Source organism: Macrotis lagotis, chromosome 1 (assembly GCF_037893015.1).
Source record: "Macrotis lagotis isolate mMagLag1 chromosome 1, bilby.v1.9.chrom.fasta, whole genome shotgun sequence".
NCBI lineage: Eukaryota > Metazoa > Chordata > Mammalia > Peramelemorphia > Peramelidae > Macrotis > Macrotis lagotis.
The window spans coordinates 916,302,293-916,324,349 of record NC_133658.1 but is presented as its reverse complement, the minus strand read 5'-3'; the positions used below and the strand labels follow the sequence as shown (position 1 = coordinate 916,324,349).

Genomic DNA, 22,057 nt, shown 5'->3' with positions numbered 1-22,057 from the left:
ATCCCAAGGGAGAGGCCGAGGAGGCAGGGGAGGGATGAGGATGGCAAGAGATGGAGGCGATGGGAAAATGAGCAGAGATGTGGGAGACAGAAGGGGAGACAGAGACGTGAGATGGAAAAGATGAGAGAAAGAGATGGGAATAGGAAGAGTAGAGACACAGGAGAAGAAAAAAAGAGGAGAGGAGGGATAGAGAGAAGAGACTGGAGGGAGAGAGATGAGAGAGAAAAGGGGAAAGAGATGAGAGAGAAAGAAGGGAAAGAGAGCTAGGGAGGGAAAGGTAGAGATGGTCAGAGACCTGGGGAGAAGTGAAGGGACAGGCACAGAGATAGGGAGGGGCAGAGGCAGAAATGGGCAGAGGCAGAGCTGGGGAGAGAGAAATGGGCAAGAGGGAGAGGCGAAAAGAGGGGGGAGGAGGAGGAGGAGACAAGAGGGGAGGAGAAGGAGTCCGCAGTCCTGGGGCCAGGGAGGGGGCAGGATGGGGGGGCAGGAGGGCCCAGCGAACCGGGACCCCGTTGCTTTGGCTGAGCTGCGCTGTGAGGAGGCTTTGGGCACCTGCTGAAAAGTGGGGGCCCTGGAAAGGGGTGTTACCGTGACGACCAAGAGGGCGGGACTTCCTCTTAAAGGTGCCCCCCAACTCTCTAAGCAGTCTGTGCATCTGTCTGTACCTCTCACACCCCCACTGGCCAATCCAAGTTCCCTTCCCCTCAGTTCCCAAAAATCCATGTCTGACTCTGTCTCTCCCCATCCCACCTGGACCCTCTCCATCTCCATCATTTTCCTCCTTGGGTTCCTGTCTCTACTGCCTCCCTGCTTCTTTCTCTCTCTTTCCCTGTCTCTGTCTGTCTCTATCTCTGCCTCTGGGTTTGTTTCCTCGTCTCTCTCTCTCTCTCTCTCTCTCTCTGTCTGTCTCTTTGTTTCTTTGTCTCTCTGTCTGACTTGTTTCTGTCTCCCCAACTCTGTCTCCCATTTGTTCTTCACTATCTCTAGGTCTCTGTCTCTGTGTCTCTCTGTCTCTGTCCGTGTCTCTTCGTGTGTCTCCCTGACTGTCTCTGTCTGTTATTTCTGTCTCCCACTCGTTCTTCTTCACTATCTCTGGGTCTCTGTCTCTGTCTCTATCTCTGCATCTCTCTCTCTCTCCTCTCTGTCTCTGTGCCTCCGTCTGTATCTCTGTATCTCTGCCTCTCTCTCTCTCTCTCTCTCTCTCTCTCTCTCTCTCTCTCTCCTCTCTGTCTCTATCTCTGTATCTTTCCTCTGTCTCTCTATCTCTGTGTCTCTCTCTGTCAGTCTCTGTGTCTGTCAGTCTTTGTTTCAGTCTTTTCTGTCTCTGTGTGTGTGTCTGTCAGTCTCTGTTTCAATCTCTCTCTCTGTATGTCTCTGTGTCTCTGTCTCTCTGTGTGTCTCTGAATCTGTCTGTGTTTGTGTGTGTGTGTGTGTGTGTGTCTGTCTGTCTGTGTGTCTCTGTCTCTGTCTCTGTCTCTGCTCTCCCCGCCCCGCTCTCTTTGCCTTGGGCATCCTTCACCGCCTCTCTCAGCCCGAAGCTGAAGCCACGCGATGCTTTGTGGGACACGTAGTCCAGCTTCAGCCTCAGCGGCGGCCTGAGGCGCATTTGGGAACTACAGCCCCCAGCAGGTCTCGCGGCAACTCGACCCCGCCTACCAGCCACCAGGCTGTGGCCCCAGAGTAGGAGCCCACCCCTACCCATCCATCTGCACTCAGTCTCCGCAGGGGTCTCAGGAGGAGGATCCTCCCCCTCGGGGCTCCCGGACCCCAGCTTTGCCTTTCTCGGTCTCTCAGAGCCAGCCTCCCTCCCGAGATCTCAAAGTGTCAGAACAAGACCTTGAAAACCTCTTGCTCCCTAACTGGACAGAAAAGGAAACTGAGGCAGAGAGGGAGCGGCCCGGGCAGCACAAGTGGCAGAGCCTGGCAGTTCCAGCCACAAGCCCCCCGGCAGGGCGCCCTCAGCTTCGGTCTCTCTAGATCTCAGCATCTGTCCCTCCATCTCGGTTCCCCCAAATAGTCTGTGCCTTTCTCTCGGAGTGTCTGCCTATGTCTCAGTCTCAAGAATCAATCACAGACCCCCCCCCCCACGTGGGAGCCTTTCCAGTCCTCTTACATTCCGCCCCACACTCGTCCATCATTCGGGAACAGAACCCCCTCTATTACTCCCCTTTGGCCATCCCCTGGCTGTGCCCCACACCGGGAACGTTGTCCCTCCTCATTTCCCTTTTCTGGCCTCTCTCAGGTCCCAACTAAACTCCCTTCTGCTATGAGCATCCCTCAGCATTCTGGTGCTTGACTGTCGGGGAGAGAAATCTCCAGATCTCCCCAGATCTTACCTGTGCCTAGCCGTTGGCCAGTTGTTCCCACCCCCCCCACCCCCACCACCACCAGATTGGGAGCTCCCTGAGGGCAGGGACCGCCTTTTGTCTTCGTGTCCCCAGAACATACGAGTCAAATAAACTGCTTCTTGTCAGACTCCAAGAGTTTGGCTCCCGGAGTCGCAGTGAGTCTGTGTCTCTGTCCCTGCCATTCTCCATTTCGATTTTGCAGTCCCTGTCTTTAGAGTCTCTCGAGGTCCCTCAGAATCTGGCCCCATGTGTCTCCCAGTCTATAGATTCTCTACTGGAGCGCGGTTCCCGTTCAAGGTGGCGAAGGAAGCGGTTAATCCGACTCTGCCCCTCCCACCGGGACCAGTCAGCTCCTGGCCTCTTCCATCAGCACCTCGCGCAGGCCCCTCCCATTGGCCTGGGCTCTGGTTTTAACTTTCCCTTTTCCACCTCCCCTTTCCTCCCTCCTTCCTCACCCCTGCCAGCGGCAGGTCATAGAGACACGTGGCCTTCTTTAATGTTTATTCTCTCCTGGGGTTCTATCTAAGTAGCCTCTTCCAGGCCCTGGGGCATTTAAGGCCCTCCCGGTTCCATTTTCTCCACTTTTCTACTGAGATCTTGTTAATAGAAGGGATGCTGATCTGGGAGCTTTGGTTTTAGTGGGTTCCACTCTCACCCAAGTGGAGACCATCCATAGGCCAGTCCCTTAAGGCTCTTGAAGAAGTTTCCTCCGGGGTAAAATGAGGGCAAGGCCTCACAGATCATCTTAAAATGAGGTTTTGTTAAACGGATCATGTCAGCTTTGGTTAGTCCTCTGGGAGTCTCAGGAGGCAGGAGGTATGGATACTGAGCCTCAACCTACCCCCAAGTGATCCATCTCTGAGGCCTTTCTAGTTTCATGTTGGATGATAGACCTGCAATCCACTTCTGCAGTGCTTATTGCTTTCTCCACAAGAAGCACCCAGGGAGGAATAAGGGGCAAATGAGGTTTCATCCCATTTCACAGACTGAGGTTCAGAAAGAGGATCTGACTTACTTAGGGCCACGTAACTACTAAGTATCAGAGGCAAGATCCAAATTCAGGTCTCCAGGTCTCTTAGATCTTGTACTACAAGGAAGAAAAAGGGATTCCTCCCTGGGGGGTGGTGAAAAAAGAGCTGGGCTGGGAGTCAGGAAACTCTGAGACAATGGTGAACTCCCTTTAGCTCTATGGGACTCCGTTTCCCCACCTATAAAACAAAGAGGCTGGATTTTTGCAGTCAGAAGATCTGAAGTTCAAATCCTGACTCTCCAACTACCCTAAAACAAGTTTGGTTAGTTCCTTATCAAGGTCTTTAGTTTCCTTTACAAATGAGGAAGTAGGACTGGGTGGCCACTGAGGTTCCTTCCATGACAGAGTTGCAATTCTGTGACTTAGAGGAGTTAGCTGTGGAAATATGTATATACTATTCTCATTTGTTCCTGCCAACGACCCTGGGAGGTAGCCGCTAAGCTTCCCACTCTACAAGCGTGGGAATAGTGGACCCCTCCACGGTTTATATCTATCGCATCCTCTCCACCCCCCCAACAACCTCAACAACCAAAAAAAGTTGGTCTCCTCTTACCCCCAATGCCCACAAGACTCAGAAATTTGGATACTTCCATGACACTGTCCCCCTTGCCCCCCCCAAAAAAAGGACTCAACAAAAATACAAACACTTAATATGTGGCCTTTATATTGAGGTAAAAAAAAATTGCAGATGTGTGGGAAGTATGGGCAGCATAGTAATATACCATCACATACAACACAGCCCAACATAATCTCCCCAAGATGAAGCAATGTGGGGGGTACTCAGAAGTCACAGCAAAAAATTTCATACCCTGATACACACGGACACACACACACACACACACACACACACACACACACACACAATCACATAGCACTGGAGAGGAGGAGGTTGTGAAGGAAAACATTTCCTCCCTTCTCTGTGGTTCCTTCAAATGTATCACTACTGGTTGTGTCTGGGCCAGGAGTCCTTTGCCTGGAGTATCAGTCTTGATTTTTAACTAAGCCCAGAAAGGTCCAAAGTGGATAGAGAGGGCTAATGCTCACCCTCCTCCCTTGCCTTTCCCCAGGCAGAAGGAGGAAAGTTTCCAGGAGGAGCTGTCACTGGGTGGTGATCATGGAGATCAAGGTGGAACAGAATTGAAGGACTGTGAATCCCAGACACCTCTCAGGATACATTTTTCACTTGGAAGAGGAGGTACATTTGGCACAGAGAGGCTGCCCCTGTCATCTCCAGTCAAGCAGGAAGAGGTTGAAGAAGGAGGCCACTGCCTTCTCCAGCTCTCCCAACATTCACACAGACTAAGGCACACAGGCCTGGGTGGTAATGGAAGCAGGCAGACCAACATGCTTTGTCAGTGGGAACCCATGGCCCAGGGGCCAGTAACCCTGGAACAGCTGCTAGGGGTTGGGCCAGGGGTAAGAAGCTCAGCACCTTACAGGGGAGTTAGGACAGGCAGAAGGGCAGAAGAAAGAAGGAGAGAGAAAAGAGAGGCCAGGAGCTGGTGAGAAAAGACAGAAATATAGGCAGTGAGAAAAGCAGGCAATAGGGACTTTAGAAAGGAAAAAGGAGGAGACTGGAAATGGCATGGTTGGTAGATTAGGACCCACTTCAAACCCTAATGAAGACCAGTCGGGCCGAGTGCACCAGGTCAGCTACATAGGCCAGGAAATTGATGGCCGTGAGGATGGCCACCGTCAGCCGTCGATCCCAGTTACACACAGAATGGGCATTGTGATAGGGGCAGCCAGAATCCATCTGCCCTTCGGGGCAAGCCACCCTTCCGTTCATCAAATTGATAGAGGGGCCAAAAGCACCAAGGCTGAGGCATAGAGCGCCACTGCCAGGATGGCCAGGCCCGTGAGGAAAGTAGGGAACGAAATGGGCAACTGACCTGTGCAGTCCCCCAGGCTCAGGAGGACAGCTACTGCAGATAGGATGAAACAGATACAGTAGACAGCCACACACCATTCCAGGGCAGCCTTATGCTGGTAGATGACTGGGTTACTGATAAAGGCAAAGATGATACAGGCTACAAAAGTCTCAAAGACCTTGAGGAGGCCAGGGACAGTGGCCCATGTAACCTGTGACCTCCCCGGGCCGGGCTCTGGTCCAGGCCACCTCAGTAGCATAGGCGAGGCAGGCCACACAGGAGAAGAAGGTGGCTGCGATGGCGTGACTTTTTCTGTAGCCGTCGCCCAAAAACTGGACATAGGTGGTAGGGTAGATGATGGAGGCTGAGAGGGCAGAGCAGGGTGGCATAGCAGGCGTAGGCGATGGGGAAATTTCGCCAAGAGAGTGGGAATCGAGGCTGGAAGCCAGCCACCTCCACTATCAGAATCACCAATGTCATGGCAAAGCAAAAACACCAGGCAAACATGGCCCAGTGGCCCATGGGCCCTTCCCAGGCACCCACATGGACCACTAAGGAAAAGGCAACACAGGTGCACACCAGTTGCAGCAGTCGCAGGAGGCCCAGCTTGGACGTCAGCTCCCGAGGAGAGCCTACTATGGTGTGTGTACCCAAGCCAGTAGAGGTGGTGGTCGTGGTCACGGTGGTGCGGGTCACAGTCACCGGCATGGCTGAGGGGGAAAGAAGGTACAGACACTCATTAGATGAGAGCATGGCTAGTCTAGGCCCCAGTCTTAGCCCACCCAAGAGACTCCTGCAGCCAAGAGAGAGGAACTTGGTTTGGGACTCTCAGCACCAGATAGCCAGAGGAACTCAGATCCCACCTTCCACTAGCAAAGATTTAAAGCTAGAGTGGACTTTAGAGGTGACCTAGTCCACAGAGGAGACCCACCCTGCCTCTAGGGCCTAGTGACTGTTCAGTCAGCTACCCTTCCCCTTTGGCCCAGAAAGTCCCTAAATGAATCTTCTGACTTCCTGTCTGAAGGAGTGGGTGAGTATGTGTTCATGAGCAAGAATTACCCCCCCCCCAGTTCCACCCTAAGCCTGGGGCACTCTTACCTGAAATCTCAGGTCACACTCCTTTCAGGGAAGGGGGAATCCTATGGACAGGTCTCCTTCTGGCTACTCTTGAGGGGAGAGAGAGAGAGAGAGAAAGAGACAGAGAGAAAGAAATCAGACAATGAAAAAGAAGAAAAAGAGGAGAGTATGAGAAAGACAGAAAGACAGAGACAGAATGAGAGAGAAAACGAGAGAGAATCAGACAGAAAATGAGAATGAAAGAATGTGAAAAAGAGAATGAGAGATTGAGAGATAGAAGAGAATCAGAGGTAGAACAGAGAATGAAAGAATAAGACAGAGAGATGGAGACAGAATCAGAGACAGAGAATGAAGGAGAAAATGAGACAATCAGAAATAGAATGAGAGAATGAAGAGAATGAGAAAAAGAGAACCAGACAGAGAGGCATAAAGACAGAGAATGAGAAAGAGAGAATCAGAGAGTATGAGAGAATGAGACAATCAGAAAGAGAATGAGAGAATGAAAAAAGAAAGAAAATGAGAAAAAGAGAAACAAAGTCAGGAAAACAGAATGAGAAAGACAGAATCAGAGACAGAGAATGAGAGAATGAAAATGAGAAAAAGAATGAGAGAATGAGAAAAAGAGAGAAACAAAGTCAGGGAGACAGAGACAGAATCAGAGAGAAGAATAAGAAAAATGAAAGAATGAGAGAGACACACGCAGAATGAGAGAAAATGGGACAGAATCAGAAACAGAATGAGAATGAGAAAAAGAAACAGGGAGACAATGAGAAAGAATCAGAGACAGAGGATGAAGGAATGAGAAAACGAATGAATGAGAAAGAAACAGTCAGGGCAACAGAATGAGAAAGAGAATCAGAGACAGAATGAGAGAATGAAAGAATGAGAAACAAAGAGAGAATGAGACAGAATCAGAGACAGAGAATGATAGAATGAAAGAACGAGAGATTAAGAGAGAATCAGAGACAGCAGAGAATGAAAGAATGAGAGACAGAGAGATTATAAATATGATTACCCCCTTCTAGCCATAGACACTTCATGAAGACCACCGCCCCACCCTGGCCCACAAAGCCCCAGTCACAGGTTTCTTGAGGCTGCTTCCCAAAACTCTGCCCTGGAAGCCCTGCTTCCACCTACCAAAAAGGGGGGCTGCCTAGGGCTGCGCAGAAGGGTGCTAGGATTTGGTTGCTGAAGCGGGAAAGCAGAAGAGGGAAGGAGAAGGGCGTGGCGGCGCTCGGGGCGTAGGCCTGGCTGTCTGGGAGCAGGAGGGGTTGGTGGCCCCAGAGTGAGCATCAGAGGCCGGCGGGGGGACTGGGGGGGCTGCAGGGTGCCTGCCAGACAGCAGCAGGAGCTCTGGCCTTATAAGGTACTTGGCCTGTCCTCCGCCCAGGAATGTGTCTGGGATTCCGGGGCGGTGGCCCTGCTTCCCTTCCTCCTCCGGGCCAGGGCCAGCTGGGCCTGGAGGCGGGATCCCCACCCCCGGAAAGAGTGGGGGGCCCAGAAGGCCTAGGCCCCCAATCGGATCTGGGCGGGGTCCTTGCCCGGGGTGAGGTTATTGGAAGGCTCACCTCCACGCCTGCCGGCAACTCCAGAAGACAGAGGTGGCGATCCACCCAGGAGCGTGAGGAGTGAGTGGGGGGCGGGGAAAGGACTCCCCTTCCCCTCCCTCCTGCCCCTGTGGGATTGGCGCCTCCGTGGCCAGGACCTTGGCGCTGGGTCCGCCTCCGCCCCGTTGGTTATTCAGGGAGGCGAGGAAGACGTGAGCTGGGAGTCCCAGACAGAGGGGGGAGGGAGGGGGCAGCATTGCCACCCCTTGAGGTCACCGCTCTGGAATGCACAGCTGGAGACCCGGAGAATTGGGGGGAAATGCGCCTTAACCGCTTCAAGCCCGAGGCTCCCCTAGCCCAGCCTGGGCTTCCCAAGTCCGCTACTTTAGCATCCTTCCCAGCTTCAACCCCCCCTTCTACTGAAGAGAGCCCACTGCTCACCTAAGGGCCCCAGCTCTCCCAGCTTGCACCCTAGCCCTCAGGCCGCTAAAAGACTCAAGCAGACAGGATCTAGACACGAGACCTGTTAGATCCGAGACCAGTTGTTTGCCCCCATCTGCCCAGGTTCCCCGAGGCTTGGACCCTTCTGCGTGTGCCCGGGCCCTGCTCCCTAGGCAGCTCACCTCAACGTCTGCGGACTTCCTCCAGGGTAGTTGTGGGGAGAGCTGGTGAACCTGAGGCTGAGACTGGGGCTGTGGTGGGGTGGGAGGGAAGAAGAGAGAAAGAGACCTCCTGGGGCGGGGCGGAGGCGGGGCTAGTACCTGGAGTTCTGCCCCAAGAAGTCATCGGGAGAGGACCCACCAGGGCTTTCCCAAGCCCTCCCCTGGGGGCGCGGCCAAGCCAAAGTGGCTCCTTTGAGGACAATGAGGCCAAGTTAGCATCACCAGTCTCCACCCATTAGGGACCCAAACCAACACTTTTCACAGGCCCTTTCTGGCTCTAACCACCCCCCAGCCCCATCAGGCTACTCCCCTAGCCCAAGCCTCGGAGGGGAGGGGGGAGACTGAGGTCACTATTTCCATAGTGATGCCAAACAGGAAGCGACAACAGAAGGGGGAGATGGAGGGAGGGGTCCTCGGGTCGGAATGTGGGGATGGGGGGGGAGGGCGGGAAAAGGTCGTTGCTATAACAACGAGTGTATTTGTGCCTTATTTGGGGCTGATGGCCCCCAGTTAGTCCTTTACCACACATCCGGTCCCATTCTCCTCTTGAGAGCATGTGGGCGAAAGGCCCATAGATCCTGGAGACACCTGGATCCCAGAGAAAAGGAAGCCAAGACTGGGAAAGGAGGGGGGCCGGCGGGGTGGGGGGGAGTCCAGTCCACAGGCCCGAGCCTCAGGACCCACTTCAGCGCTGCCCAAAGGGATAAAGCGACCCAGGACCTTAGGAATGCAAGGCTTGGGGGGGGGAAGGTTTAGGGCCTGGGTCCTAACCCAGAGGCTACCCCGGCTAGTGCAGTCTGGGGGTGGGGGTGGGGGTACGGGAAGAGCTGGCCTGGGTCCCGAGAAGGGTGGGATTTGGAGAGCCGGACACCTGGGTCCCGGAGCAGAGAAGGATGGGGAGAGCGCACCTGGGTCCCGAGAAGAACGGGGCTCGCAGACTCGAACACCTGGGTCCCGGCGAACAGGGGGATGGGGAGAGCCCTCCTGGGGCCGGGAGCAGGGCGGAGCTTTTGCAGCCGGACACCTGGGACCCGGAGCAGGGCGGAGCTTAGAGGGCTGGACTCCAGGATCCACCCCAGACTGGAAGCAGGGGTGGCCCGGAGGGGCGGCCGGACGCCCGAGTCCTCTCCTCCCTTTGCCAATCCCAGTCCCTCACAGGGGTGTCTCCCACGTCTGGCCCCGCTTTGGGCCTGCTTTAGGGTGGGACCTGGGAGGGGGGCTGCGGCTGGAGCAGTGAGGGCTGAGACCGGTGGAGCCAACCGGGAGCCTGGGCCGGGCCCGGCTCCGCCTCTGCCTGCTCCCCCTCTCTCCTCCTCCTCCCTCCGCCCCACTAACCTCTGCTAAGGCTCCCTTTGCAGTCGGCTTACTGAGTGGCCTTTCCCTTCCTGGCCTGGCAGAGCCCAATCTTACGGCAGACGTCTAGAGTCTGGGGCCCAGGGCGGGGCTTGAGGGGCTGCAGGGAAGCAGAATATTGGTGATGCAGTACGAGGTGGGGGAAGGGAAAGAAGGGGAGGAGACAGATCTGGGGAAGCAGGGGTTCGCATTTCCTGTGGCCTCTGCACCTCCTAGGCGGGGCTCCTGCCCCCCAAAACACAAACCAGGGCAGCGAGATCCTCCAAGGACACACAGCAGGAGACCCCCAAAGATCCAGAGCCCACATTCCAAGAAGTTATGTTGTGGGGGGGTTTTTATGCACTCAATACACTTTCACTGGAGTTATGAACTCCAACCTTCCTGGAGAACAATCTGAAACCATGACCGAAGGACAATCCAACTGCCTATACTCTTTGTTTATGTAAGGCAATGGGGTTAAGTGACTTGCCCAAGGTCACACAGCTAGGCAATTAGTAAGTGGCTGAGACTGGATTTGAACTCAGGACCTCCTGACTCCAGGGCCGGTGCTCTATCCACTGCACCACCTAGCCGCCCCCTATACTCTTTGATCTAGCAACATCACTATTAGGTCTGTGTCCTGGTAGACCCCTCTAGTCACTGTCCTACTCAATAAAATCCAGTGGATTTCCTGTGGCCTCAGCACCTCGGAAGCAGGGCTCCTGCCCCCCAAAACACAGACTCAGGTGGCGAGACCCTCCAAGGACACACAGCAGGAGACCTCCCCCCCCAAAGATCCAGAGCCCACACTCCTAAGTGGAAGTCACTTTGTGGGATTTTTTAAATTTTAACTTACATTACAAATTTTTCCCAATTACTCATTAAAATAGTTTTTAACACTCATTTTTTCTTTTTTTAATTTAGTTTTCCAATTATTCCAATTTTTTCCAATTCAGTATTCATTTTTGTAAGATTCTGAGTTCCAATTTTTTTTTTCTCTCTCCCTCCCCAAGATAGTAAGCAATCATGGAAAACATATGACAACTGTGGAAAACATTTCCACTCTGTTGTTTGTCCTTTGTTCTATGAATGACCATAACATCAGGGAGGTGATGTCATGAAATTCTGTAAATTGGATTTAAGTAAGGAGGTGCCATGTTAAGTCACCAGCCTCACTTTCTCCTCTGGAGTCATCTGAATTCAGTGGTCGGATATAAATCGGGATATCTGGAGATGGCCTTAGATTCCAGTTAATGGTCTTAGATTGCAAGTTAATTACGGTTAAGTGACTTGCCCTGAGTCACCCACCTGAGGCCAGTTTTGAACTCAGGTCCTCCAGTCCAGGGCAGGTTCTCTATCACTGTGACACCTAGCACATTAGTCATGTTGTTAAAGAAGATTCAGAACAAGGGGCAGCTAGGTGTCACAGTGGATAAAGCACTGGCCTTGAAGTCAGGAGTACCTGGGTTCAAATCTGGTCCCAGACACTTAATAATGACCTAGCTGTGTGGCTTTGGGCAAGCCACTTAACCCCATTTGCCTTGCAAAAACCTAAAAAAAAAAAAAAAAAGAATCAGACTAAAAGGGAAAAGCCACAAGGAAAAAAGTGAAAATACTATGCTGTGATCTGCGTGCAGACTCCATAATCTTTTCTCTGGACGTGGATGGTATCAAGAGTCTTTTGAATTATCTTTGATCACTGTTTGGCTGAGAAGAGTGAACTGTCACAGTGATCATCACCCAATGTTGTTGCTGTATCCATTGTCCCCCTGGTGCTGCTCACTTGACCTAACATCAGTTTATATTATCCTGATGCTTTCTTAGAACACTCCATTACATCGATAGGCATCCCCTCAATTTCCAGTTCTTCGCCACAACAAAAAGCTGCTCTACTTTTGCACATGTGAATCCTCTTCCATCTTTTATGCTCTCTCTGATAACGAGGACCCACATTTTGTGTTTGTTCCGGAGGCGAGAGGGGAAACACTGGATTTTATTGAGTAGGACAGTGACTAGAGGGGTCTAAGGACACAGACCTCGTAGTGCTATTGCTAGATCAGAGTGTAGGTGCAGTTGGGTTGTCCTTTGGTCATGGTTTCAGATGGTTCTCCAGGTAGGTTGGAGCAGTTCATAACTCTACCAACAGTGCGTAAGAGTGCATTAATGTCCCAGTTTTTCCACATCCTCTGCAACATTGAACTTTATTTCCTATCATATTAGCTCATCTGCTAGGTGTGAAGTGGTACCTCCGAGTTGTTTGAATTTAAATTTCTCTTACCAATAGTGATTTAGAGCAGTTTTAGCTCCAGCAGATTTAGAGTAGCTTTAATTTCACCCGAAAACAGACCATGTATCAGTGATAGACTTGTAAACTGGACTGAGTTCTCTATATACTTGAGAAAGAGACATTTATCAGCAACACTGGCTTTAGAAATTGTTTCCCAACTTCCTGTGTTCCTTCTAACCTTGGTTGTATTGGTTTCATCTGTGCAAAACTCTTTTTAAGAAATTCAAAACGTCCCTTTTGCAGTTTATAATGTTCTCTGTCATTTGTTTGGTCATAAATTCCTTTCTCCATAGATCTGACAAGTAAACCAATTACCAGTACCTATGGTATTACCCTTTGCCTACATCTTGTATCCATTTCAACTTTATCTTGCTATAGGGTGTGAGATTTGGTCTGTGCTTAAATCTTATCCCAGAACCTGGATTTTTTGAGTTTTCAAACAGTATAGTCATTTATTACTGTTTCTTTTGTACCTAATCTAATCCACCGATCCACTTTTTGTTGCTTTTGCAAGGCAATGGGCTTAAGTAATTTGCCCAAGGTTACACTGCTAGGTAATTAAGTATCTGAAAATTTGAACTCAGGTCCTCCTGACTTCAGGGCTGGTGCTCTATCCACTAGCTGTCCCCCTTCCCTACTTCTCTATTTCTTAGCCAGTACCAGATGGTTTTGATGACTGTCACTTTAAAATATGGTTTTTAGATCTGATACAGCTAGGCTACCTCCTTTGTACTTTCACTTTTTTAATTTCTTTGATTTGTTTCTTTGATATTCTTGACCTTTTGTTGTTCTGGAAGTTACTTTGACTGAAAAAAAATGGTTGTTGAGCTCCTCAGGTACATTCCTGGTACTTACCTTTCCAAATATCTCTCTAAAAATCACATTTCCCCCCAGAACTGAGGTCTAGGGGCTTCTTGAGCCTTTGTTCCTTATTTTACAATCTCAGAAGCCTTGAGGGTTGAATGTTGTACAGGGGGAAGAGAAAACAACCCAGATCTCCTTCACAGCTCCCAGGGTGAGCCAATCACCAAATTCTGTCCCTTCTGCCCCAATGCCAGCTCTATTTTTTCCCTTTCCACTAACGACCACTGGTCCAACTCTGGCCCTCAAGCTGAGCTGTTGAGTTCAGGAGGCTGCCCCAACCCAAGGAGTCTTTGAATAGTCAGTCCATTGTTAACAAAGGCTTCTAAACTGACCAAAGTCCTCAGGCACCAGTCTGACCTCATCACTTCCCCCCCTTAAGAAGCTCCATAACTCCCTATTGCCCTGGGATCAAATACTGGCTCCCAAGTTTGATATGCAGAGATTTTCCACAACTCATCTATACACCTTTCATTCCAGGTTTAGGGAAGGAAGAAAGTCATGGAGGGAGAAAGGAGGGAAGAAAAGAGGAAGGATAGGAAGGAAGGAAGGGAAGGGAGGGAGGAGAGAAGGAAGGGAAGGAAAGAGAGGAGGGAGGAAGGAAAGGTAGAAAGATTAAACACTGTGCAATGCCTTTTGCTAAACATACAGTGATAATATTTAGAACAAGCCTGCCCTCAAGGAGCTTGCATTCTAATGGGAGAGATCATACATTTGGAAAGTTTCAGCTTCAAGGTAGATGAAGAGATCCTATGATCCTAAAAATGCAGCAGCAAAGTGGCCAGAAATGCTGGGATTTAATTTATGTTTTGGAAACACCACCCTTTTTTTCAAAGTAACGTCCAGAACAATAGCTATCAATATTACTTGCTGTATACAACAATCCCTTGGTTCTGCTCATTTCATTTTTCATCATTTCATGCAAATCTTACTGTTTTTCTAAAAATCAATCTCATCATTTCTTGTGGCACAGTAGCATTTCATTGCAATCTTATACACCGCGTATTAACTCAACCATTCTCCCAGTGATGGAAATCCCCTCCATTTCCAGTACTTTGCCAGTTCCAAGAGAGTTGCTATATATATATAGTCAGTTCTTCCCTTTTTTTACTGTAATCTTGGGAAACAGACCTAATAGTGCTATTTTGGGGTCAAAGGTTATACAGAGTTTTGGAAATTTGGGGGCAGAATTCCAGATTGTTCTCCAAAATGGTTGGGTGAGTTCTCAATAGTAATGACATTTCAAAAAAAATTTTTAATGATAAAATGAGATAATGAACCATTTGATGATAGTGCCAAGGATATACCCTTTTCTGAGTCTTCAGTAGATGTGGCACAGGTAGGACCAGGGGTAGACAGATCCCTGGATGGTTGACAACCCTCTGGCTACTGAGCCCTGGATGGCTGAAAGCAGTGAGCAGAAGCTTTGTTATTCCAAGGTTCTTGGGTTCAAGGGTCCTGTTCAGACTGTCCCTAGTGGGGGCTAAGGAAGATTGGTGGTGATGAAGCAGTTGATATTGCCTGTTACTACAGAATTTGTGTGTTAGAAGGCATCTCAGTGATCAACTCATGTGACTCATCCATTTGGGGCTTCTCTGTGAGGGCTCGACTCCCTGGGGTACTAAGCAGTTCTCATTACAGAATCATTTTCCTGACATCAAGCTTACTTAAATTCTTTGTAACTCCCCCTCATTGTCCCAGATTTTGCCACCTGGTCCCATCACTCTTCCCTATGACAATCCATGAAAATACTTCCAGATGTCTTTCCCTCCCATCATCTCTTTCTCAGATCAATCACACCCAGTTCCTTCCACCACCGGGAGCTCTCCATGATTCTGTGGTCTAGACCCTCCTTCATGATACTGACAGACTCTGCCCCCTAAGGACCACTGGGGCCACCTGGCAGGGGGCACCCTAGTCTGGAATGCAAGAAAGGGAGAAAGGACCCTTTCTCTTTTGAATTCTCGGGGTAGCTAGGTGGTGCACTGGATAAAACACTGGCCCTGGGGTCAGGAGTACCTGAGTTCAAATCTGGTCTCAAGACACTTAATAATGACCTAGCTGTGTAGCCTTGGGCAAGCCACTTTAACCCCATTTACCTTGCAAAAAAAACTAAAAAAAAATAAAATAAAATAAAAAATAAACTCCTTCAAATTCTCAGATCCCTTCCAAGTAAAGCTCAAGGCAGCCACCCCCTTGACTCCCACCCCTTAGTGCTTCTCACTCGGGGAAGTGTGGTATCATATGTATGTGGGCTATTCCTTCACTGAGTTTTGGAGGGGCAGGAACAAAAAACAAAACAAAACCAAAAAACCCTCTTGTATTCTCCCTTCCCATGGTAAAGGTAACTGGATGAAAATGAGGATAGACCTCACCCTGAGAGCAAGAAACTTTTATTTCTCTGAGGTCACAGCATCACTGGACCTGGCCCAGTCCAGTCCACTCCACCCAGGTCTTGGCTAAACTCTGACCTTTGGAAAGGCTGGAATGAGACAATAACTTGGGAAAGGAAGAAGAAGCAGACAAGGGCTCCCAGGGCTGAAGAGAATGATGGAACCCCGAATGCATTGGATGTGGGGGAGGGGAGGGGGCTACTGAAGAGGGCTTGAGTTCCAAGCAGAGTGAGGCCAAATGCTTGGTATAAGAGGGTTAAACTTTAGCCTGTTAGGAGACTTTTTCTAACTTCTTGCTGTCAGGCAACTGCGGGTTCAGATTTGGGTTCTCCTTCCCCATATCCTTGGCCTGCTCCCGCTCCTGCAACTATATTTAGTGGGAGAAGAGGAAGAAGAGTCAATCACAGAACAATAAGGGATGTGGGGAAGAATACAAGGGGCCTGGGGAGTCTGGAGATGGTGGGGGTGAGATATGGAGGCATTGAGAGGTAGGGGCAGGGTGAGGAGAATAGAGCATGGGGAGTAAAGGGGATAGAGGCCAAGGGCCTCCCACAGATTCTCCCCCAGGTCCCCATTTCTCACCATCTTGACCACCTGGGCTCTGAGTTCCTCTGGATTCAGGGGTCGGTCATCCACCTGCTCCAGTCCCATAGGCTCATCCCTTGGAAGAACCCGAAAGCCTCAGCCAGATTGGAGTCCCCCCCAAGAACCTTTGTTCCTACAACCCCAGTTCTCTTCTACCCCCATTTCTCTAGGCCTTCCCAGGATGACCTCTCCTCCCTGAGGAGAGCAGCTCTCCGTGTTTCATCCCTCAGAGACCCTCTCCCACCATAGCCTTCTGTCCGAGATCCTCCCCAACTTCCTTCCCATATCTGACCCTGTACCCCATTCCCTCCTGGGCTTCCAGTTTCTCATAAGCATCTTACACATGGCTGGGGGTCACCATTGGAGTAGGTTTCTTGGGGGTGATATCTTCTCTCTGGCCCAGGAGCCTGAGGGCAGTGGACTGAGGGTTATAGGTACTAGATTCCTGAGGGAGAGGAAGAGGTTGGGTCAACTGGAGAGTTCAGGCAGGACTTCCCACCCCAGCATCTTGTGGTGGTGGTGGGGTCTCTGCTCACCGTGAAGTTGATGAAGGCCTGGGCAGCCAGGAGATCAATCACTCGCTGTTCAATGAGGCTGAGAAGCAGCTCCACGGTCTTATTTCCCATTTGGTCACCTCCAAGAAGCTTTTTGAGCTTTGTGTCATCACAATTGGCCTTGTAGAACAAAGACTGGATCGCTGCAGGCCGACCCCATCAGCAAGGGGTGAGCAAGGGCCTGAGCATCCTTGGCAAGTGCTCCCTCCCTCCTTCTAGTCAATGCCCTCAGTCCCCCTCACTTGCTGAACCTTCAGCTCTGGAGTCCCCCACCTATCTTTGCACAGCCCCTCTTTCCCTCCTCAATCCCCCTTCTCCATGGCCTCACAAGTCCTTGATTCATCCAATTGAGAAAGGCATCTAATTCCTGGGGAGCTGAGTGGGATCTTGGATTTCCTCCCTACCCACACCCTGCCCTTCACCTCCTCCTGGCCCAAGGCCTCTCACCAGCCTTGAGCTCCTCTAGGATCTTGTTCAGATTGCTGTGTTTTGCCTTCACGATCTCAGCCTCCTTGGCCAACTCCATTTTCCGAGTTTCCAGAGGGTCAAGCTGCTGATTCCTAAAATCTTGATCGGCTTCATCTTGGGCCAAGGTCAATTGAGCCAGGGAATCCTGGATCTAGAGGGAACAGCAGCAAGACTCTGGAGTCCCTGTAAACTCTCCAGGCTCTTTGGTGATCCTCAATCCCAAACTAGGAGGTGGGGGCATCATGTTCCCATTTTACAGGCTTGGTAAGTGTCCATTCCTCACCTCCTGGATCTCCTTTTTGAGCTTCTCCCTCTCCGAATTCTGCTCATTGATATAGGTGAACTCGGCAAAGTTCCTTTCTTCATCTGAGGTGGATGGGAAAGAGAAACCGGAAGGTTGGAAAGAGTCAGAGAGGAGGGGAGGGGAGGGGAGGATAGAAGAGAGATGCAGAGAGGGGGAGAAGGGGAGCAGACAGAGGGAGAGATGGAGTGGGGAGAAGATAGAAGAGAGATGCAGAGACGGGGAGGGATGGAGTGGGGAGACTACAGAAGAGAGAGAGGTAGGGACAGAAGGGGAAAGATAGAGGGATGGGTAGATGAGAACCAGAAAAGAAGAATGGAGCAAACATGGCCAAAAGGAAGTCAAGGGAGGGGCAGCTAGATGGCACATGGATAGAGCACGGGCCCTAGAGTCAAGAGGACCTTAGTCCTAATGTGACCTCAGACAATAACTGCCTAGCTGTGTGACCTTGGACAAGTCACTTAACCCCATTGCCTTGCCAAAAAAAAATTAAATAATTATCTCAAAGTGAAGTCAAGGGAACAGAGAGAGAGAGAGAGAGAGAGAGAGAGAGAGAGAGAGAGAGAGAGAGAGAGAGAGAGAGGCAGAGAGTAAGACAGAAAAGAGAAGGGTTAGAGAAGATTTAAGAAAACATAAAGGGAAGAAAATGAGAGACAGAGACAAAGGGAAGAAGGTAAAGCTGAATGAGAAAGGAAGATAGGGCAGGGCTGAAGGGAGAGAGGTCAGGCCAGAGCTAGGGAGCTTGGGGAGGGGAAGCCAGGATCTCTGATTGGCGCTGGCACCACCTTTCCTTACTTTCCAAGTAGGTCTGGAAGATTTCTTCCGGGAGGCTCTTGCCCGTCATCTCCGCCAGCTTCTGCAGCACCTCCTCGCATTGCATAATGTCCTTCTCTCGGGAAGTCTTGCGGAGGCCTTGGGCCTCCTCAAGCTCTGCCAGGAGCCCCAAGATTCAGCAGCCCCCCTTCCTTCCCCCTCCTCTCTTTTCATCCTCCATTTCTTCTCAGAGCCCTAGTACCCGCTCTGGTCCCCGGAGAAGCCTCCCCAACAGAGCCCCCAGTGCCTCCAAGTTCAGCATTAGATGCCCCTGCCCCTGCCCCTGCCCCTGCCCCTGCCCCTTCAGGTCTTCAAATGGAGAGGATAGTGGACATGTTGCCATCTAAAGCCCCTGTTCCAACCTTGCTCTGGAGCGAAGGAGGTGGCATTCTGAGACTCCTAGGCCCTCACCTCGCTTGCGCCCAGCCTCCAGCACCTGAGGGTCCACAAGCCTCTCCTGGTTCTTGGTAACTAGGAAGTTGTGCAGCTGCTCCAGGTGGCAGATCTGCCTCTGGACCACTTGCAGCTCAGCGTTGTACTGACTCAAGTCCTTGTCCAACTTCTCCTGCAGTTGGCTCAGCTTCAGTTTGGCTTCCTCCCTGTGGGGCACAAAGGGGGCCACTGGGCATGTGGAACAGGGCCCCAGGATGGGGGGAGGAAGGGTCACAGACAAGCAGAGTAGGGGGGTCTCAAAGGCACCAAGGGGGCCAGCCCTCATGAAAGCCTGGCTACCTCAGCCCTGGATGGGCTCTCTGGGAAGTAAACTGAAGACCCAAGAGGGGATGCACCCTCAATCTTGACCCCAGAGAGAAGCAGGGGGAGCCTTGAGAGAGTGGGAACTGGCTTCCTCAGACCCAGACAAGCACTCCCAAGGAGCATTCTTGAACTTAATGAGGATTTTGGAAACATCTACAGGGAAGGGACTTGGTGGTGGCCAGGGTCCCAGGAGCCAATCTCAGTTGCATTGAGAGGAGGGATAACCCTCCTCCCCTAGTCCCAAGTCTCAGTGCACATATTTACCCAGTTTAGAGAGGGGAGACCCTGGGAAAGAGCCAAAGGCTACCTGGCATCATAGGCTGAGATGGAGTTGTCTATGTGGGTTCGAATGTTGGAATGGATATCCTTCAGCTCCTGCTTAGCAAGGGCATGGGCAGCAGGTGAGGGAGAGGGAGCAAGCCCAGCTTCTTCCTCCATCTGCCTGCTCCCTCCTGCTCTCTGCCTGCTCCCTCCTGCTCTCTGCCTGCTCCCTCCTGCTCCCTCCTGCTCCCTCCTGCTCTCTGCCTGCTCCCTCCTGCTCCCTCCTGCTCTCTGCCTGCTCCCTCCTGCTCTCTGCCTGCTCCCTCCTGCTCTCTGCCTACTCCCTCCTGCTCTCTGCCTGCTTCCTCCTGCCCTCTGCCTGCTCCCTCCTGCTCTCTCCTGCTCTCTGCCTGCTCCCTCCTGCTCTCTCCTGCTCTCTGCCTGCTCCCTCCTGCTCCCTCCTGCTCCTTCCTGCTCTCTGCCTGCTCCCTCCTGCTCTCTGCCTGCTTCCTCCTGCCCTCTGCCTGCTCCCTCCTGCTCTCTGCCTGCTCCCTCCTGCTCCCTCCTGCTCCCTCCTGCTCTCTGCCTGCTCCCTCCTGCTCCCTCCTGCTCTCTGCCTGCTCCCTCCTGCTCTCTGCCTGCTCCCTCCTGCTCTCTGCCTACTCCCTCCTGCTCTCTGCCTGCTTCCTCCTGCCCTCTGCCTGCTCCCTCCTGCTCTCTCCTGCTCTCTGCCTGCTCCCTCCTGCTCTCTCCTGCTCTCTGCCTGCTCCCTCCTGCTCCCTCCTGCTCCTTCCTGCTCTCTGCCTGCTCCCTCCTGCTCTCTGCCTGCTCCCTCCTGCTCTCTGCCTGCTCCCTCCTGCTCTCTTGCCTGCTCCCTCCTGCTCTCTCCTGCTCCCTCCTGCTCTCTGCCTACTCCCTCCTGCTCCCTCCTGCTCTCTCCTTCTCCCTTCTGCTCTCTGCCTGCTCCCTCCTGCTCTCTCCTGCTCTCTGCCTGCTCCCTCCTGCTCTCTACCTACTCCCTCCTGCTCTCTGCCTGCTCCCTCCTGCTCTCTCCTGCTCCCTCCTGCTCTCTGCCTGCTTCCTCCTGCTCTCTGCCTGCTCCCTCCTGCTCTCTGCCTGATCCCTCCTGCTCTCTCCTGCTCCCTCCTGCTCTCTCCTGCTCTCTGCCTACTCCCTCCTGATCCCTCCTGCTCTCTCCTGCTCCCTCCTGCTCTCTCCTGCTCTCTGCCTGCTCCCTCCTGCTCCCTCCTGCTCTCTCCTTATCCCTCCTGCTCTCTCCTGCTCCCTCCTGCTCTCTGCCTGCTCCCTCCTGCTCTCTGCCTACTCCCTCCTGCTCCCTCCTGCTCTCTCCTTCTCCCTCCTGCTCTCTGCCTGCTTCCTCCTGCTCTCTGCCTGCTCTCTGCCTGCTCCCTCCTGCTCTCTGCCTGCTCTCTGCCTGCTCCCTCCTGCTCTCTCCTGCTCCCTCCTGCTCTCTCCTGCTCTCTCCTGCTCTCTGCCTACTCCCTCCTGCTCTCTCTTGCTCTCTGCCTGCTCCCTCCTGCTCTCTCCTGCTCCCTCTTCCTCTGTCCAGGGGCCTGGGATCCTGACCTTCTTCAGCTGGTTATCAATATGCAGAAACCGATTCCTCTGAATGTGCAACAAATTCAGCTCTTCCCGAAGGAGCCTGTTCTTCTCCAGCTGGCTGTCAAAGCGTGTGTTGGCCTGCAGGACATCAGAGGGGCAGGCTCCCAGCACTGGCTCTGCTGGCCGGCTGTCTGAAAGCCCCGCCCCCCTCAGGACCCCAAGGTGCACTCACCCGGTCCAGCTGGTCCTCCAGGATCTTCACCTTTCGGAAGTCCTGGGACTTCTTCTGCAGGACCAGACCTGGGTTCCTGAGGAGCTTCAGCTGCGCCAACACTCGATTCTCCCAATTGGCAATCTGAGGCCAGTGACGACACCCTGGGGTCCTTCATTCTCCCAGCATGCCCACCTGAGGGAGGCCCCTGCCCTGTCTCCACCAGAGGGGGACCCCTGCGACATCCCCACCAGAGGCTCAGCCCCTGCGATGTCCCCACCTGAGGCAGGACCCCAGCACTGCTCCCACCCGAGGGAGGCCCAGCTCCGCCCCCCCTGCCCTCGGCTCCCAGGCCCCACCTCCTCCTCCAGCTCCTTCAGGTTCTCCTGCTCCCGGACCACCTCCTGGTCCAGCTGCTGCCTGCGCTCCAGGAGGCCCTGAAGGCCCTTCTGGCGCTCCTGGTCCAGCAGCCTCCGGGCCTGGCTCTGGGATATCTTCATCTTCACCTGCAGCCCATTCTGCTCCTCCTGCAGCCTCTCGATCTCCACCCTGCCGGGTCACAGCCCGAGAGCTGCAGCCGGAGGGGCCCCTGGGAGGTGGGGGGGGGCGTCATGGGCCGGGGGCCCCCGCCTCCCTCCCCCTCCCCCCTCCGCCCCCGGCCCCCGGCTCACATCTGCTTTTGGATCAGCTTCTGGGTCTCCCTGTTGTACGCCTGCCGCTCTTCCTCCATCACCCGGTATTGCCTCTGCAGGCGGCTCAGCTCCCCCTCTGCAGGGCAGGGGCCAGGGGCGCGATGGGCTCACGGCGGGGGCACGGCCGGCGGCCCCTCCGCCCCCTCCGCCTCGGGCCGGGGCCCTTACCTGAGTTCTCCAGGTAGGCCTCGCTGTCCTCCGAGCGCACGCTGGCCAGCGGCATGTTGATGGGCGGGGGGGGCGGCGGCGGGAGCAGGGTGTTAAGGCTGCTGGGGCTGGGTGACGTCGCAGAATAGGGAGCCAAGAAGGAGGGAAGCTGGGGCGCCGGGGGCTGGGGCCGTTTGGCCCGCTTACTGTCTTTGTTGTGGTCCAGGTTGCTGAGGCGACAGGGTCAATGGGGCGGACTGGGGCGGCGGGGCGGGACGGGGCGGCGGGGCGGGCCGGG

The 22,057-nt window shown here is 52.9% G+C and overlaps 1 protein-coding gene and 1 pseudogene across 1 annotated transcript; both read right to left on the bottom strand.

The window, feature by feature from the left end:
• Nucleotides 1-4,016: 4,016 nt before the first annotated feature.
• On the bottom strand, nucleotides 4,017-9,739 carry LOC141509941 (myeloid-associated differentiation marker-like; annotated as a pseudogene).
• A 5,401-nt stretch (nucleotides 9,740-15,140) lies between these two features.
• On the bottom strand, nucleotides 15,141-22,051 carry LOC141509940 (outer dynein arm-docking complex subunit 1-like). Its single transcript, XM_074219837.1, has 14 exons — nucleotides 21,781-22,051; nucleotides 21,592-21,688; nucleotides 21,280-21,469; nucleotides 20,942-21,064; nucleotides 20,734-20,847; nucleotides 19,193-19,260; nucleotides 18,541-18,728; nucleotides 18,112-18,246; nucleotides 17,299-17,381; nucleotides 16,995-17,166; nucleotides 16,530-16,690; nucleotides 16,335-16,438; nucleotides 15,991-16,069; nucleotides 15,141-15,775 (listed from the first exon to the last, which is right to left on the bottom strand). The coding sequence occupies exons 1-14, from the start codon at nucleotides 21,833-21,835 to the stop codon at nucleotides 15,680-15,682; spliced, it is 1,665 nt and encodes a 554-aa protein (XP_074075938.1). The 5' UTR covers nucleotides 21,836-22,051; the 3' UTR covers nucleotides 15,141-15,679.
• Between the last annotated feature and the right edge of the window lie 6 nt (nucleotides 22,052-22,057).